The 16,507-nt window shown below is 38.1% G+C and overlaps 1 protein-coding gene across 10 annotated transcripts in view; it reads right to left on the reverse strand.

The window, feature by feature from the left end:
• Positions 1-16,507, reverse strand: part of adgrl3.1 (adhesion G protein-coupled receptor L3.1) — a 163,225-nt gene that overhangs the window by 24,531 nt on the left and 122,187 nt on the right. For 9 of the 10 annotated variants that reach the window (XM_044115192.1, XM_044115194.1, XM_044115191.1 and 6 more), the window contains 5 exons: positions 12,952-13,074; positions 12,133-12,338; positions 6,638-6,814; positions 5,489-5,698; positions 1,259-1,479 (listed from right to left, as the gene is read on the reverse strand). In XM_044115192.1, coding sequence (XP_043971127.1) covers positions 1,259-1,479; positions 5,489-5,698; positions 6,638-6,814; positions 12,133-12,338; positions 12,952-13,074 — 937 coding nt within the window. The remainder of the gene's footprint in view (positions 1-1,258; positions 1,480-5,488; positions 5,699-6,637; positions 6,815-12,132; positions 12,339-12,951; positions 13,075-16,507) is intronic. The other variant, XM_044115193.1, reaches the window with a different exon arrangement.

Here is a 16,507-nt window from a genome sequence, read left to right on the forward strand (position 1 = left end):
TATATTAAATGGAAGAGATTTTTTTTTTTTTTTTTACTGCCAATACTAGTTGTTAAATTCCAACGTTCACTTTGTTAATGTCTTGTTTAATTTCAAACAGCCACAGAATGAGGGACAGCTAATGAGTATGCAAACTTTTCCAAATTTAGCCTTATTACATCATCAAAACTTTAATGTACTTTTTTGGGATTTTATGCCGCTTTTATCTGGACAAAGCATGGCATAATTTTAGACCGACCAACATGAGAATGTACACCTGAACTGACAGGTATCCCCTGGGCTGTTGTGTGTTGATCAGCTATTTCATTTTGGTTAATAAGTGAAAATGGAAAGACCGTCAATTTGTCAACATTTCTGTCTCCCACCAGTTCTGCACTGATGTTTCTCATGAAGAATAAAATTTCCTGGCCAGAATTAACTTTTATCTTGTTCTTGCAACCATGAATGAACAAATAAATGTTTTACTTCCTGTACGCACTAGCAATTATCTGACCTGCAGCTGTATTTACAGCAAAAGATGGTTCTACAGATTTTTCTTTAAAACAAAAAAACTTCCACTTACCAATAATGAACGACTTTGCATTGGTCTACCACATAGTATACAGATTTTGGACGGGACACTCAAGTGAAACTGTATATAGCCTTCACAGTTTTGTGTTGCTTACTTTGCATATACTTCATATGAATGAGATGCGTGCTGTTTTCTAAGAGTCCTGCAGCGTCTGAGGTCGAAGGTGTCAACCATACGTCAATACACGACCTTGTGCTTTTTAAGCACATCCTCATTCACTGTGTGCCCCTGCTGCAGAGGCCAGCCATATTTTGACACAGTCAAGTGCAAACCAGAATGGATGTGTACACAGGCTAACGGTCCACTCTATCACCCCCCTTTTCAAATGCTTTCATTCGCACACTTAAGCCACACTTCTTTTGCTCCCTCCTTCTATCCTGCCTGCTAAATCCTTCCATATTCACACATTTTCGCTGTTGCGCTCACGCAGGCACTCTGTGGTGCATTCTCTGCTGCTCGTCCCTGTATTTCTCTCCTCTTCTTCATCCTTCTCAGCTTCTCTCCCCTCTCAGCCTCTCTGTATCGACTCTTGAGAAGTGCCAAAGCTTGTTGAGTCCACTGTGGCAGTCGCAGCCAAAATGACAGCAGGCACTCCAGCCTCAGCCCCCACTTCCCTCTCCTCCATCCTCCTTGCCCCATCATCCATTCTCCGCTTCATGCCACACATTCTTCACCCCCACTACTTACACTCGGTCGGTGCCGTAGCTCCTGTAGTCCACGGCGGCCGATACGGCCACTATGACAGCTGGCACGCCATACCCTGCCAGGTAGAAGTACTTAGTCCTGGAGTGTTCGCTCTCAAACACCTCCACCAGCATGATGTAGAGCTGCACCCCTTCCAAGAACATCCAGGTAAAGGCTGCCAAGAAGAAAAAATGTAGCAAGGCCGCAAAGACCGCACAGACGATCTGGTGAGAGAGAAAGAGAAGACTTGAATTACACTTGGAGTCGAAATACACACAGAAATATTTAAGCTGGTGGACGCCTGCACTGATTAGTTGGAGAGCAGAAAAAATACTGCAGGCGATAAGGATATGAGTCCGATTTAGAGCAGTAATTTATCATATTCACAAAAGGAAGAACATTTTTAGGGATGAAATTTTTGCTGGCAGGGATACAGTGCCTTGCAAAAGTATGAATTAAACTTTTTCACATTTTGTTACGTTCCAACCACAAACTTGACTGTGCTTTCATGGGATTTCATGTGACAAATCAACCCAACACTGTGTGTAATTGTCAAATGAAAACAAAAAGAGCACATTTTTTTCAAATATGAATCTGAAAAGATTTGTTCTCCCCTCCTTAATAAATACTTTGCTAAACCATCTTCCCATGCGTCAATAGCCAAAAGTCTGCTGGATATGTTTTTATCAGCTTTGTACACATAAATGCTAAAATTTCAGCTCCACCTCACTCAGACTGGACTGGGAATCTCAGTGAAGAAAGGTCTCTTCACAGAATGATGCTAACAAGACATCTTTCACCATATATGTTTAGCACTGAAAATAATATCTCATTCGGCTTTGCAAAATATCTCAAGCTTAGTCAGATTGGATGGATTGCTTCTTCAAACAATTCTTAATCCTGACAGATCTTAACTTTATTCAGGTCTGATCCTTGATTTGGTCATTCTAACCGAAGGTTTCAAGCAAAACCTTTAGTTGTAGTTCTGCCGCTTCGTTTTAAAGCTGCTTTCCTGCAAGATGTTGAATGCCTGCCTCTTTTCTTCAGCAGCCTTTAGTCAACTTTCTTCAAGGATTTTGATCCATTCATCCTCCCACCTGGTCTGGCCACTGCTGAAAGTGAGCGTCTCTAAAACATGGAACAGCGATCTCAGGTTCCAAGAGGGGATTTTGAGCTCCATTTTAAAATATGTAACTTCTAAAGAGGGCTGGGCTTACCACACCTTACAAACACATCCCATACCATTTCACTTCAGGACAGAAACATTGGTTGAGCATGCTTTCACACTTCACTCGCTGTCTACAAGTAAAGAGGATAAGTGAGAAGATACAAGAGACATGTGCATTCACAGCTGCAGCCTGTGCTGATTGACCACATTCCAGACAAAGGTGGCAAAGCTTTTTCATCAAGAACTGACAAAAAAGCATGTGAGCTGAGTTGGCAGCACTGGCTTTTAGTCAATGACAAATATGGGCACAAAAGAGAAAAAGAAATTGAAACAAAGTGACTCAGTGACTTTGAAGTGAAGCAATAAAGCACAAGTAGGCTTGTGAAAATCCAAACTTGAGTCATTTCAGTTTGAATACTCTGTAGTTGGGTTCATATGCAGCTTGAATTGCTTTAATGAAGATGAAGAGTTCATTTCAATTTGGTATATAATGAAATCAGCATACATGCTCAGCACTTAAGGAAAAGGGTTAAATGTAAAACGGGGTGTTATTTTTTTTAACAATAGAAACATACAAAACACCTAATCATGAAAACATCTTTGCTTCCTTTACTTTATAAAAGAGGAACCAGTAACTGACACAGACACTATAATTACAGATAAACACCCTAACAGTATGTCCATTTGTGCAATAACTAATTCATCATGACAATGACCACTGTCAGAAATAACATTTTAAAACTCTACAAAATGGAACTGCTTCCCACTGTTTTGATATAGAAAGGTCAAGTGGGAAGGACTAGTTTTCATATAAATGTAAAGCTTATTTTATAATAAATGAACTTTTGCATTACATTCAAAATGAATGTCATTCAAATGTCATCAAGTAGTGTTTAATATCAGACCTTATCCCATAAAAGAGGAGTTGTGAAAATATTACCGTATGATCATCATGTGAAGATTTAATAGTATTACAGACTTATCTACTAAAAATACACAATAATAAAAAAATTCAAAAGCAATATGATGTTTTGTTTTGGTAGCATCTCCATTGCAAACTTAAGTTTGGCTTTGCTCAAACTCAGTAGTCCTTGACTGTAACTTCTTGCAAAGAATAAACTTTTCAAGGAGCCACTGGAAAATATTAACAATCAACACCTGAGAAAAAGAAAGTTTTTTTTTTTTAAAGTGCACTTTTATTTCACCTTGTGTTTCATACAGGCTTAATCTGCTCTTCAGCAGTGACGCATGTACTGACAACTCACTTTAAGTACGGTGCTGCTCTGAAATAAACAGTCAATTGTGGGGTCACATTTACAAAAATGTGCAGCGAGTGGCTCTTTGTTTTGGGAAATGGTTTATTTAATGTTGTCTGCACAGTTAACAGGATAATGCAGTAAGAGAGAACGAGACTGCAGCTCCTTCAGCCGGAGGGAGAAGGTGACAAATGAAGACTGAAACACAGCAATGACATCACCCAAGCCAGCACATAAGCTTTAATAGATTATGAGGCAGGTCTGTGTAAAGAGCACTATGTGTTGTAAATCATTTCTGTGATTGCGGCAAATGGATTTCAAACAGGCAAATTAAAGCCCTCGGCCTGCACATATTTATCATGGGTGAATTAGCTTGCCGTGTAAAGCACAACAGTTTACCTCTATCCAGGTCCTCAATGCTTTTATGATTTAGCTGAAAATTGTTGTATAACCAATCTGTCATTATGTTTTCTTTCAAATTAAAACAAGGGATTTTGGGGAAGAACCACTTCAATAAATCCATCAGTTGGTAATGAGATAAAAGGAAGCCACCCTGATTAATGTTTGTTTATGATTATTTGATACTCAGGAGATCTAAGAAATGTGCCAATATCTACTATGACAACAATGTTACAGTGCCAGTCAGATCTGTTGGCATCATTGTCAGTGGCAGTTTATGTCAATGGCACTTCAGAGTAAAACACATCAGTAGGAACACTACTTATCAACTGACAATCTTTTCACATTTTACTCTTGCTCAAATGCACTGAGACAAAAGAGGTCACTATACAATTATGTCTATTGCCATTCCTCTCTGCATATTCAGAGTTTTGGCCCCTCTCTTGTGATTTCTTCTCTTCAGCTCATAACATAGATCTTCAATAAGAAGATTGTATGCCTAGTGAACTGTGCTTATCTGGCCTCATATTTTCCTGCCAAAAGTCCCAAATGCAACACATTTTAAGAATTAAAAGAATTTATGTTGTCATGCAATCTAACAAGGTTCCCAAGACCTTGGTAAAGCAAAAGACCCACAGCATCACACATTTACATCACCCTTTTTCTGTTGACAAAGAGTTTAGTTTTAGTTCCATCTTATCAAAACTCACTGCTCCAGTTTAGTTCCCAGCAAACTTCAAATAACGTGATTGTAGGTCAGAAAAGCCTTTTACATGGCATTAATCCTAAGCACTTGATTTGCATGTAGATACTGTTTAATGGTTTAATGGTTGTTGCTATTACTGTAAGGTTTGGAGGCTATTATACCCCTCAAATATGGATTTTCTGTACTATATAGTAGCCAATAACTAAAATAAATGGGCTACTGTTAAATTCCATGACACACAGGAAAATCCTTGATTATTAATTAGAAGTTCTTAAATATTCTGAACGACCTTAAAAGTAAAGTAAAAATATATATATCAAAAATATATATCTCTATTACATTTACTTTCAATTGGATTGTTATTGATTGGTAATTGAAATAATTAATTCTTAAGATTGATTTTTTCCAAATGAATCAACACATTTAAATTAGAGGCTGGAAGTTTTAGTCTGACTCATGAAGCTGTCGATAATGTATTTATATGAAGCCTTTTTACACACCTTTACCAGGGGTACCAATAGCTGTGGGCAAAGTAGTATGTCAGACCAGTGGAAAGAATAAAAAGACAAAATTTAAGCAGAATATAAAGTCTACTTTTTCATTTTCCTCTTTTATGTTCTTGTTAAGGAACAGAGTTCCTGAGCCTTTGGCCAAACAAATAATATGGATGCCCACATGCATAATAATAAGAACAAACTTCTTACTGGCTGATCGGCCTTGTTGATCCCGACTAGAAAGAGTGACTCAGCAATGAACAGGCTGATGCAGAGGTTCTTGTGGATGGTGTTGCGGTCGCTCTGCAGGCCTCTGAAGAAGCAGAATGTGAAGATGCAGATCAGCAGGCAAACGAGCGACAACAGGATCCCGACCCATGTGATGACGTCCAGGAGCATGTCATGCATGCTGTCTGCTTTCTGTGAGCAAAAGCAAAACAAGACAAGCCAGGGGGGGATAATTTAATAACATGTAAACACACAGCCAGTATAACTATGTTTAACCTTGGTTTACTGGAAACACGCGCGGGTCATGTTCCTGTAAGACCAGACATGCACTGACAGAGCGCCACCACCAGCCCTGGCTGATCTGGTTCTGGCTGCGTGTCGCTGAGCATTCAGGGCCGCAGCGTTACGCCGCGCTGCACAGGTGTGCTAGCTCTATCCATCAGTGTCCTGCAAGCTGGCAGGCAGAGCAATGTTCACCGTAACATTGCAGTGATGGATCTACTGCTCAAAACCTCACACAGTGTTCACAAAGGCCTGCCAAGCCAGCTCTGACCATGACCTCTTTAGATCTAACACACATCTGCGTCCCCATGGGGACAGTACCGGTGTCGCACTTGATCCAAAGCTGTGTGAAAAAAAACACAACCTTATTGTAACAAAAGAAGAAGATGAAAAGTGCTTATTCCAGAGAGGACGGGACAGTAATGCTTTTATCCAACACCCACTACGGCTCACAGATATCCAAATAAATGCTCTCATCTTCTAATCAAATATCACTTTTACAGCAAAATGCGATCTGAAGCGTTGTTCCGGGTCTCCTGTACTAAACCAGAACTCTGAGATCATATTGTCCGTATTACATAATATTTTGTCAGTCCAATGTCATCAACAGGCTTAACAAATCAATTTTAAAAATATTCTCTGCCAAGACCGACCGACACTCTGAAGAGATCCAATCTGCAAAACACATGTGGCCTGTGTCTTCTCCCCTTTGTTCTTCACAATTTTTTAACCAGCTGGCCAGCTGTTCATTATGAAATGATGAATAACTGACCTCTCAGTACCCTCCCCTCTGCCGTAACTGGCTGGCGAAGCAAAAAAGAATAATTAAAAATTAAAGAGCATCCATACCTTGACTTCTACTTGAGCCATGAGTACTGCAAAACTGGTGAGGTGGGTGCAGGAGCAGCTGGTGTGTGTGCGGTTAGTGGCGAGCAGTCGGCAGTCCTGCGTAGACCAGAATCCCGTCATGGTGCGCTTGGAGTAGCTCCAGAAAGAGCAGTTGGGATTGAAATTCTTCTCTGACTGCTGAAGAAAAAAAATAGAGATTGTGATAAAGAGAAATCCAAAGACAGACAACAAGAAGGCAAGAGAGGTGGGGGTGGTGCAGCATGGCCAGGAAAATAGTGCAAAGCTATGATGAAAAATATTCTCTTCTTGCTGATTTCTTCTGCTTTCTCTTTTCTTTTGATGGACCAGCTACACCCAGCCCTAATTATTGCCAGACCCGTAGAAGCAAGAAATCACTCAAACAGAATCTATGTGACAACATGAAGAACGCTAAACGGTTTTAAAAAGAAATACATCACTCTCTAATCTAAAGTAATAAAGTTTAATTCTTCTAATTCTCTGGAAATAGTTACAAAGCCAATACCAAGGCTTAGTGCAAAACACAATGAAAGCAATTGTATACAAATGTAGACAATATGAAACAATGTTGAACCTTGTCACAAGTGCATGTTGTGCCAAATCAAACAAAAGACCCCAGAAGCATTTCTAAAGCAGTCATGTTTCTTCTCAGTTAAGGTCAACACTCTGAGATCAACAATAGAGCAAAAAAAGGCATCCATGTCAGGGGTCTGAACCACTGCTTACCAAAACCAACCCATGACCACAACTGTTAAAAAAAATAAAAATTTTATTTTTTTTTTTGAAGGTTGTACTTTTGAAAACCATTCTGTGGACTGACCAAGTTAAACTTGTTTACGTGACATTAATATTTATTTGAGGCTCTGAAAGAGTTGAGTGAGCAAAAATTACAAAAGCAAAAACAAAGGAAATCTGTGTATTTAAATGGCTGAAGAGTGTGAGAACGCGGTGGAAGAAACTGAGGGAGGAATTACACAGTGAGTCGCACGCACACAGCAACATGACAACAAACAGAAGAGACAGAATGCAAACGTGCAGCAACAAATAAACAGAGTGCCATGGCAGGAGGTGACAGCCCTGCATCCGCTATCATTGTGTGTTGTTCTGCGGTGCAGGAGCGGCTTGTGTTGTGTAAACTGTCAATGTGTTTGTTAGGCCTTTAAAGTTGCTTTCGGAAAGAGCAAGTGAGGAGTCTGCTGCTGCCAACAAGCTGGGTCACCAACTGGATACACATTTGCTTGTTGAATGAGAAGCACATTATGAAACCCTGGTGCAGACCATCGTCATTGACACAATATGGACTTCAGTCTGTTAGATCGGAAGAATCTTCTTTTCTCATCCAGAGTGTCAAATACTGTGGAGTGGAACAAAAGAACCTGAAAATGTATAGCCTAACACTCATTCAAGCATTAGAAATAGCTTTTATTGCCCACAGCAGGTGTGTGTGTGTGTGTGCGTGTGGAGGAGGGTTCAGGTGTAATAGTAGCATCTGATTCATAGCTCCAGAGCAAAGTTATTTTCACCAATTCTTTTTAAAATTATTCCAAAATATACACTTTGTATAACTTTATACTGACAAGTTCATGTATCACTAAAGAATGGAAAGTTCAGTCATGTACAAACATTTTCAAGGCTGGTTTCATCTGACAACATACTTCCACGTACCACTAATTTTTTGTGATCTCTAGTTGTGGGAAAAATTGGATTTTTACATCTTTCTTCAAATAATCTGTTTTTTATTTTTTATTTTATTTGGGCAACAGAGCACTTGTTCAGGGTGACATCAGAGGTGAGAAGCCTTTTTAAAAGCCATTTTTAAAAATGCCTTTTTAACTCAGTTAAATAAGATCAGTATTGCAGATCAGTATTTTTGAGAAAATTGCACTCTCCTTTATTGAGTAGGCACATCTTATCTGCTGGTGACATTACAGGAAGCAGGTTACCTGACTGGATTTACTCAATGTGACAATCATGTGAGAACCATTATTAGCTGTAATAATGCTTCTTTCAAGTGATTCTCCATGCTGCTCCTCTAGAGCAGGGGTGTCAAAGTCAAATGGACGGAGGGCCAAATAAAAAATTTAGCTACAAGCCGAGGGCCGGACTGATCGAATGTTCATTGAAATTTTTTTAAATGACGCATATAGTCTAGTGAACCTTATTGAACCTACTGAAAACCTAACAAATATATTCCAATATGATCAGATAAATAAAGCAATATTTTCTTATGGCTCTGTAAGTAATCTTTAATTTTCAACAGACACAACTGAAATATTTTTAAAATATAATTGGATTGAAATACAATAAAATAAAGTGCAAAAATCTATTAATCAAAAACAACACTTTCATCAAGGAGAAGTAATATGCAGTGAAAACAAATATTAAACTTTAACTTTTAAACTTGAACTGAGTAAAAACTCTAAATATAAACTCTAAACCTTGTTTGAAACCCCCGGTTCTCAGTGTCCACCTTCCTTTTTGCCATTTTTGATGGGTATCTGAAAGTTAATTTTACAGTTATGCTGATGACTGCTGTGCTAATAACCCTTCTAGACCGGACGTGTCGCCGGCGACACATCTAAATTTGCAGTACCGTAATTCCGCCACACGTAGCGCTAAGTGGAAAAATTCCAACGGTTTCTGAAAGGGGAGACGTTGCACTTTCCAGCAAGTATCGGGTTAATACGGTAACTTCGCAGCTGCAGCTGCAGAGTATAATTAATCCGAGGGGCACTCGTTTAAATAGACGGTATATTTCGGCAATAACTTGGTGGATATTGAAAGTTCCGGTTGTTATGGATACATGGGTAAGTACATCATCTCACAGAACATTTAAAGAACTACTTACAGTTCAAATAAGGAAGATATTTTTTTTCAGACGGGGTGCCGGCTTGCTGCGGTCTGCGGGCCGGTTCTAATAATAAATCAAGATCATCCCAGGGGCCATAAAAAATCTTCTCGCGGGCCGTATGTGGCCCGCGGGCCTTGACTCTGACATATGTGCTCTAGAGCCTCCAGTTCTTCTCTGATTTATGCTCTTCTAGCCTAGCCTGTCATATAAGTCATTACCTTTCCATTTTCAAACAAAGAATAAACCAATGTGATATGATAAAAAGTTAGGATGTTGTTTGATAACATAATACTGGTTCGATGTCTCCATAACTACAACCCACTGTTGTGCTACTTGGCCTTCATTGCTTACACAGCAAGTTGTCCAGGAATCCATGAGGCCTTCAGAATAGTTGGAGTTTCACTAATTAATTTTTCTGCTGTTGTGTGTAAAGGAGCTTGGTGAGCATGCCACGCTATAGAGGACAAAATATAAAGGACATACTATAGCATAAATACATAAATAAATGAAATATCTAACTAAAGTTTTAAATTCATACCCATTAAGCTATTTTGCATATAAGATTGTCTAGTCTGGGGGACAATTTAGAAACTTTAAAAACTTTGCAAAAATTTCCAAAGTTGATTGGAGCCTTCAGAAAGTTTTTGCTGGTGAAATCCTTGCAGTAAAAATAATTGCAGTCAGTGAACACAAAGGCATCTGAAGCCACCGCAGACACTTGCGACGCACTCCCTAGCTCCTCTTATCACCATTCATAACACCTGAATATACAGAGTGTGTAACTTCTGAAAATAATAATAATAAAAAAAACAAGTTTGAAATGGCACTGCATAGTCATTATGCTCCATGCGCCAAATATAGGTCCTAATAATAATGCACAGCTAGCTTGTTCCCCCAGCTGTATTCAAGCATCATGTTACTATTTACTAATTTGTGTGAGGGCATATCACTGATGTGATAATCTCTGCAAGGTGTGAAGAAATACCTGGAAATAAAAGCCTAAAAATAAAGTTTCAGTAACACTTGCGTATAATTCTAGTTGACTGTGGTAAATTAAGAATGGGGTTTCATGGAAATTTCCAAGTTTCCTACTGTATAAACATATATATTTCAGTGTCAAAACTTTTTCAAGATATAAAATGAGTGTCTCATTCACAATTTGAGTTTGAGATGGGGGCACAAACATGAGGATGATTAACATGTTTTTCATGCTGCTCTTTTTATGACATCTTTTTAAGGGAATAATTTATGAGTAATGGCTTTTAATTTTAAAGAAAAATAACAAATCTGTTAAAACAAAGAAACACAATGGAATATGGATAAACTACAAAAATGTTAAAAAGTCACAACGGTAAGACTGTTAAAATTTTCCTCCCATGCCGATGAATTTTATTGAGATGCCAAACAAAGCCAAACTGACTGAACGCTTCTCAAACTCATGGAATCATAAACATGTGGCTGTGCACTGCTGGTTAGCTGGTTAATTTATTCCAATCCAATTCAATCCAGCCAGAGAAGCGACTTCAATCTGATGAAAGGAACTAAAGATTAGGGTGATGGCAAGCAGACTTGTTGCTCTTCTCTTTAGATAAATTGTCAACAAACCAGTGGAAACATTGAAATTGCTGGTCAACAATTTTAAGAAGGTTTAATTTATGTAATGCCAGTAAAGATTTTTCCACTGATCATTCAGAAGCGTTAATATAGCTAAAATCTATTTTTTGACTATAAAATGTAAATTAAAATAAATCATTTTTGATTGTTCAAAACTGATACACCTTTTGCATAATTTTATAATCTTAGAAAGATTAAGAATTACAGGCCTTAGTGTAAATAAAGAGAAAATGAGCACACTGTTTTAATAAAGAAAATATAAAAAGGCCAAAAGCAATATAAAAAATCTAAAAGACAAATTAATAATATCAATTAGTGTGACAAGCTATAGAGGAAATAGGTGGTGTTTAAAAAAACACCGGGAGATGAGGAGGATTTAATGACTTAAGACAGCTGGTTTTATAGCTTTGGTGCTGCCACAGCAAAAGTCTGATCCCCTGTTCACTTTAACCTCATCCTGGGAGCTGCTAGAAGCTCCCGATCAGCAGACATTAATGATCATAAAGGAGGGTTGGGTGTGTGAAGCATTTTACAGAGGCAGGGCATTGAAGTTCTTTTACATAAAATTGCTTTTTTTCTTTTTTAAAAGGAAGTATAAAATTAACTGAAATCACACAGGATGCCAGTGATTGTGATAATTTATCAATGAGCTTCCTGTCAGTTTCTAGAAAACTTGTGGGGCTGAAAATATAAACTGTTTACAAGTATAAAAAAAAAAAAAAAAAAAAAAAAAAAAAAACTGACCAATTTTTATTCAGGTAGCAGCTTTTTTAAAAAGATATTAAAAACTCTAGGGATGAAAATCCATGGTCGAGAAATAAGAAATGCAGTGTTCCTGCTGAGATAACCATGTAAAAAAAAAAGAAAGAAAGAAAAAAAACTTTTCTTTCTCTTTATGCAAAAAAAACTGCAGGAAAGTATATTTGATCTGACAGCCCTTCCAGGCTTGTTCTCTTCTGATACCTTTTTTTTTTTTTTTTTTTTTAATACTGCTGATAAAGCCCCCACTTACCTGCAGGTGTTGGACAGTGAACACGACGGGCTCAGAAAGGTACACCTTATTGCTCTCCTTGTTAATCGACGCTGTGATGACCGGGGAGTTCACGATAACGGAGTAATTTGGATAGACCGCCTCGCTGCTCAGTCTGACGCTGGCGTTCTCCGTCGGCAGGTAGGAACCTAAGTTTCTGTACAGCACAAAAGCCATCCTGATCTCACCTGCGAGAGAAGAGACAGACAAGATGCTCTCAATATATGTAAAAAAAAAAAAAACACTGACTGGGATTACTTAGTGGTGTTTTTAATTTTTTTAAATAGATGTGCATAGATAGTGCAACACAGTTAGATAACGGTGTAAGCATTACCACTGTAAAATTTCAAGAATTTAAAACTTTTTGAAAAAAGAGTAAAAACACACAAGTGGACATAATTAAGATAATTCTCATCATCTGCCTCATATGTTAAATTAACCATGACATGCTGTTTTTTGGGGGTTATTTCTTGGTTCTGTGAAAAATATTTCCCTGCATATTTCCTGTTTTTGTTTCTGTTAAGTGTTTCAGTCCTCAAATTTTAACATCAAATAAAGATAATCACACCAGGTTGATCTAGAAAACTCTTCTTTCCTTCACAAATGAACATAGCATATAGAACTAAAGAGTATTGACTTTTTTTCACAAAAAAGCAAGCATGCACTTTTAAACATTTATGGCAAACGGTGAATGTGTTTACAAAAGAAACCAATGCTATTCAGTAAAGCAGAGGCTGAGAAGGGGCCACAGATGCCCTAGCAAGTATTAGTGAAAGACAGTCCATGAAACTTGTCTTCTACCATTTCTGCCGTGCTGTTTCAGAGTGCTGGCTGACAGCTGGATGGCGTTTCCATGTTGCTCTGACTGAGGAAACGTCAGATCTGCAAGGTTTCCATCCGTGCTGAGCCTGGCTACCTCCAGCTCTGAAAAAAAAAGAAAGAAAAGAAAACATACACCTTATTGTCAAATCATTGCTTTACACATGACATCATCTTTGCTTTACAGACTCTTGTAGCAAGCATGTTTTCCTCACAAAGTGCTTCAAAGTAGAACACAGGCTTGAATCCTTGAGGAGTTCCCAACTTTTTCTAAAAAGCTGAATTAAAAAAAAAATGCTGACATACTTTAAAGAGAAATAATGAGAAATTTTTATACTTCAAACTGAAGTCGTGTCTCCAAGCAACTGGTCTGACACATTGAGGTAGATTACCCTGCCTCTCTTGTATTGTCGGCATCTAATTTCACAATTCTAGTTCGTTAGCACATTCCTGATTACAACCGTGTAAAGTGTTAGATAAAGTTTCTAATTAAGGACTAATTATACCTTTGGTGTATTGCTATCTTGTGCTTCTGAGTGATTTGGTGATTTAGCCTGCTGCTTTTTATGGTGAAAACAGCCCCCTCAGATCGAGTAAACAACATGGCGACAAGTCAGATAAAAAACAAGAGCGCCTGGATGAGAAGCTAAAAACGGGAAAGAAGTGCTGGGGGGAGGTTGGAAATAAAAAAAAGAGAAGAGAGCAGTCAGAGAAGCAGAATGGATGAGATGGGAAATGAGAGGATGCGTTGAAAGGAGAGGACTGGAGTGGAGACAGATGGAAAAAGACTATAATGTTTTGCAGAGTTTAATAGATGGGGCTCAGAGGAAAGACATACTGAGGTGCAGAGGAGAGAAAATGGAGGCAGACATAAATACAGACAGTGATGCACAAAGAAAGAAAGACACACAGGTGATGCGTCTGTAACTCACAGTTTCACCGAACCAAACCACCTACAATTTAGTACCATGCAAAAGTAATCCCGGATGTATTTTTTTTGTGATTTTATGTGACAGATCAACATAAAACAATGCAAAATTGTAAAGAGGGAGGAAAAAATATGCATAGTCTTCTACTCTTCGCACATGCACATACTATTCTGTGAAATAACTTGGGAATTGAGAATATTTGGAAGAAGATACTTTGGTTTGATTAAAGCCAAATATACTTTCATGGCTAAAACAAACAAACAAAAAACCCTAAGCTTTTGATCTCCACTATAATAAATGATGGTGGCAGCATCATGAAGTGAGAAAGCTTTTCTTTGAAAAGAACAGATAAGGTGATTTGAGTTTAGAGGAAGAAAATTACATAAAGGTAATTTTTAAAAATATGAAACCTCTGAAAGATTGCAAAGACATTGATAATGGAGCAGCGATTCACTTTAAATCAAGACAAAAACATACAGCCACAGCTACAGTGAAAAGCTTTACCCTGACACCCCAAAATAAAAGTCAATGTAACTGACATAAAAAAATATGTATACTTGTGTCTAGTGGCCAGATCTTTACATTGCTGTTCAGTCTTATTGAACTATTATGCAAAGACAATAAGAAGTGCACAGCTAGTAGACATGGACCCCACAGGAATGAAAAAACATGGTTCTGCAAATTATTGATTCACAGGCCTGAAGAGAAATGGATGCCACACTTTTCAGACTAGAATTTTATTTGTAAAGAAAAGACTGAAACCATGTACCTTTAAGGTTATGCTTTACATTGTGTTCGCTTGTAACATAAATGTAAAACAAAGCTGGCAGTTGTAACGTAAAAAGAATTCCAGGGTTGTGAATACTTTTGTAAGGTATTGTAGGTGCACGCAAACACTCCACATGGACTATTCCCCACGCCCAAACTGATCGGCAGGGTATCGAAACATGCTGGGTCTAATCTAATTAAAACATCCATGTCATGACAATCCTCCTCCTTAGAAACACACTTGTTCATTATCGTTATCACACACATGGGCTGTTACCGCTGTGTTATCCCTTCAAAATCACTGTTTTGCTTCTAATAATAACACTATTTATCTGTCTGCCTTGTACCGTGCCTCAGTCACAATCTCACACAATAATATCACTTACAGTAGTTGCAGTAGAATCTCTAAATTGCGTCAAATAATTTATTCTTGTCACTCACTCCCATCTAAAAGACTTGTTAGGAAGAGAAGAGAGAATGGGGAATGTGGCGGGGGAAGAGCTTAAAAAGTGTAAGGGAAGACGGAGGCACAAGTGAGGAAGAAGGAAGAGAGGTGCAAAAATGACAGGCGGTTTGGGGCTGATTATGAATAGAGGGGGAGAGATAATCATGGAGGATCTTCCCACGGGATTAGCTGGAAGGGAAGATTAACAACACAAAAAAAAGAAGAATGTGGAGATGATTTTTACCCTCCCTGCAGCCCACCAAAAAAAGGCATATTCTTGTTTGAAGTTCATGCAGTAGCCTACATTTTGATGAGTATTTATGTAACAATATTTATGCGATGCATTTGGGAAAAAAAATAGTTGGCGGAGATGGGTTGCAGGAATTATACAAGTTAAAACTAGGTATGAAAGTAAACTGATGGACAGACCTGCTGTACTTAAAAAGATGGCACAGGATTTTTGGCAAAAAAGCATCACAGTTAATAATAAAAATGTTGTTTTCATTATAACAAAACAAAAAACTACTACTAATAATAATAATTAGGATGTGTAAAATTGGATGTTATGTACTTTCACGGTCTTCAGAGATGACATCCCCACAAGCTTTTAATCCTAGCGTATTCTGGTGGCGTTGTAATGAGCTCGAGTGGACTTTTAAAATCTAAGCCCACACACATTTTTTTGTGTGTGTGGAATTGGGAACTGACGGTCTGATGGGACACTCCCTGCTGTCTGACGGTGACATCTGCCATGCTCCTCCTAAGCGACACACCAAGACAGTGGCCTGAGTTAGTTGTTTATTTTACTGCAAGTCATGCCAACCAGACTGTAGCTGACATAAGTTTCCCAACAGTGTTACCTTAACTACACAATTTTTCAAAGCGCCGAATGTGCTTTTTACAAGACAGTAGATTGTTAGAATGTTTGACCTTGTGGAGCCATGTTTAAAGTTGTGAAACGGGAGCTCTTTTCTCAGTTTAATTCAGTTAGTTTATATAATACCAATTAACAACAAATGTTTTCTCAAGAGAGTTTATCATGCAGGCTACGTGGCACTCTGCGTTATCTCTGGCATATCATGAAAAACTGTTTAAAACTAAAGAAACATAAATGTTTTGTACCCAACATATGTAAAGTGTCGTACCCTGAATGCTTTCATTAAGTGATGTTTATTCTAAGTCCTAAAAAATTCAGATGCTTAATCATATTGTTTGTCAAAAGTCCTGTATTCCAGTTCCCATATAAATAAAGTCAGTTTATGTCTATATCACCACTCAATAGGAATGTGGCAAACCTTTAAAGGTTTATTGAATGTTTTCACATAAATCTCTGAGAGTTGTCAGATTGGAGTTGTTTGAAGACACCTCTTGGACTAGTGGCTGGATGCATGCAGCC

The sequence above is a fragment of the Gambusia affinis genome, linkage group LG04, assembly GCF_019740435.1.
Source record: "Gambusia affinis linkage group LG04, SWU_Gaff_1.0, whole genome shotgun sequence".
Taxonomy (NCBI): Eukaryota; Metazoa; Chordata; class Actinopteri; order Cyprinodontiformes; family Poeciliidae; genus Gambusia; species Gambusia affinis.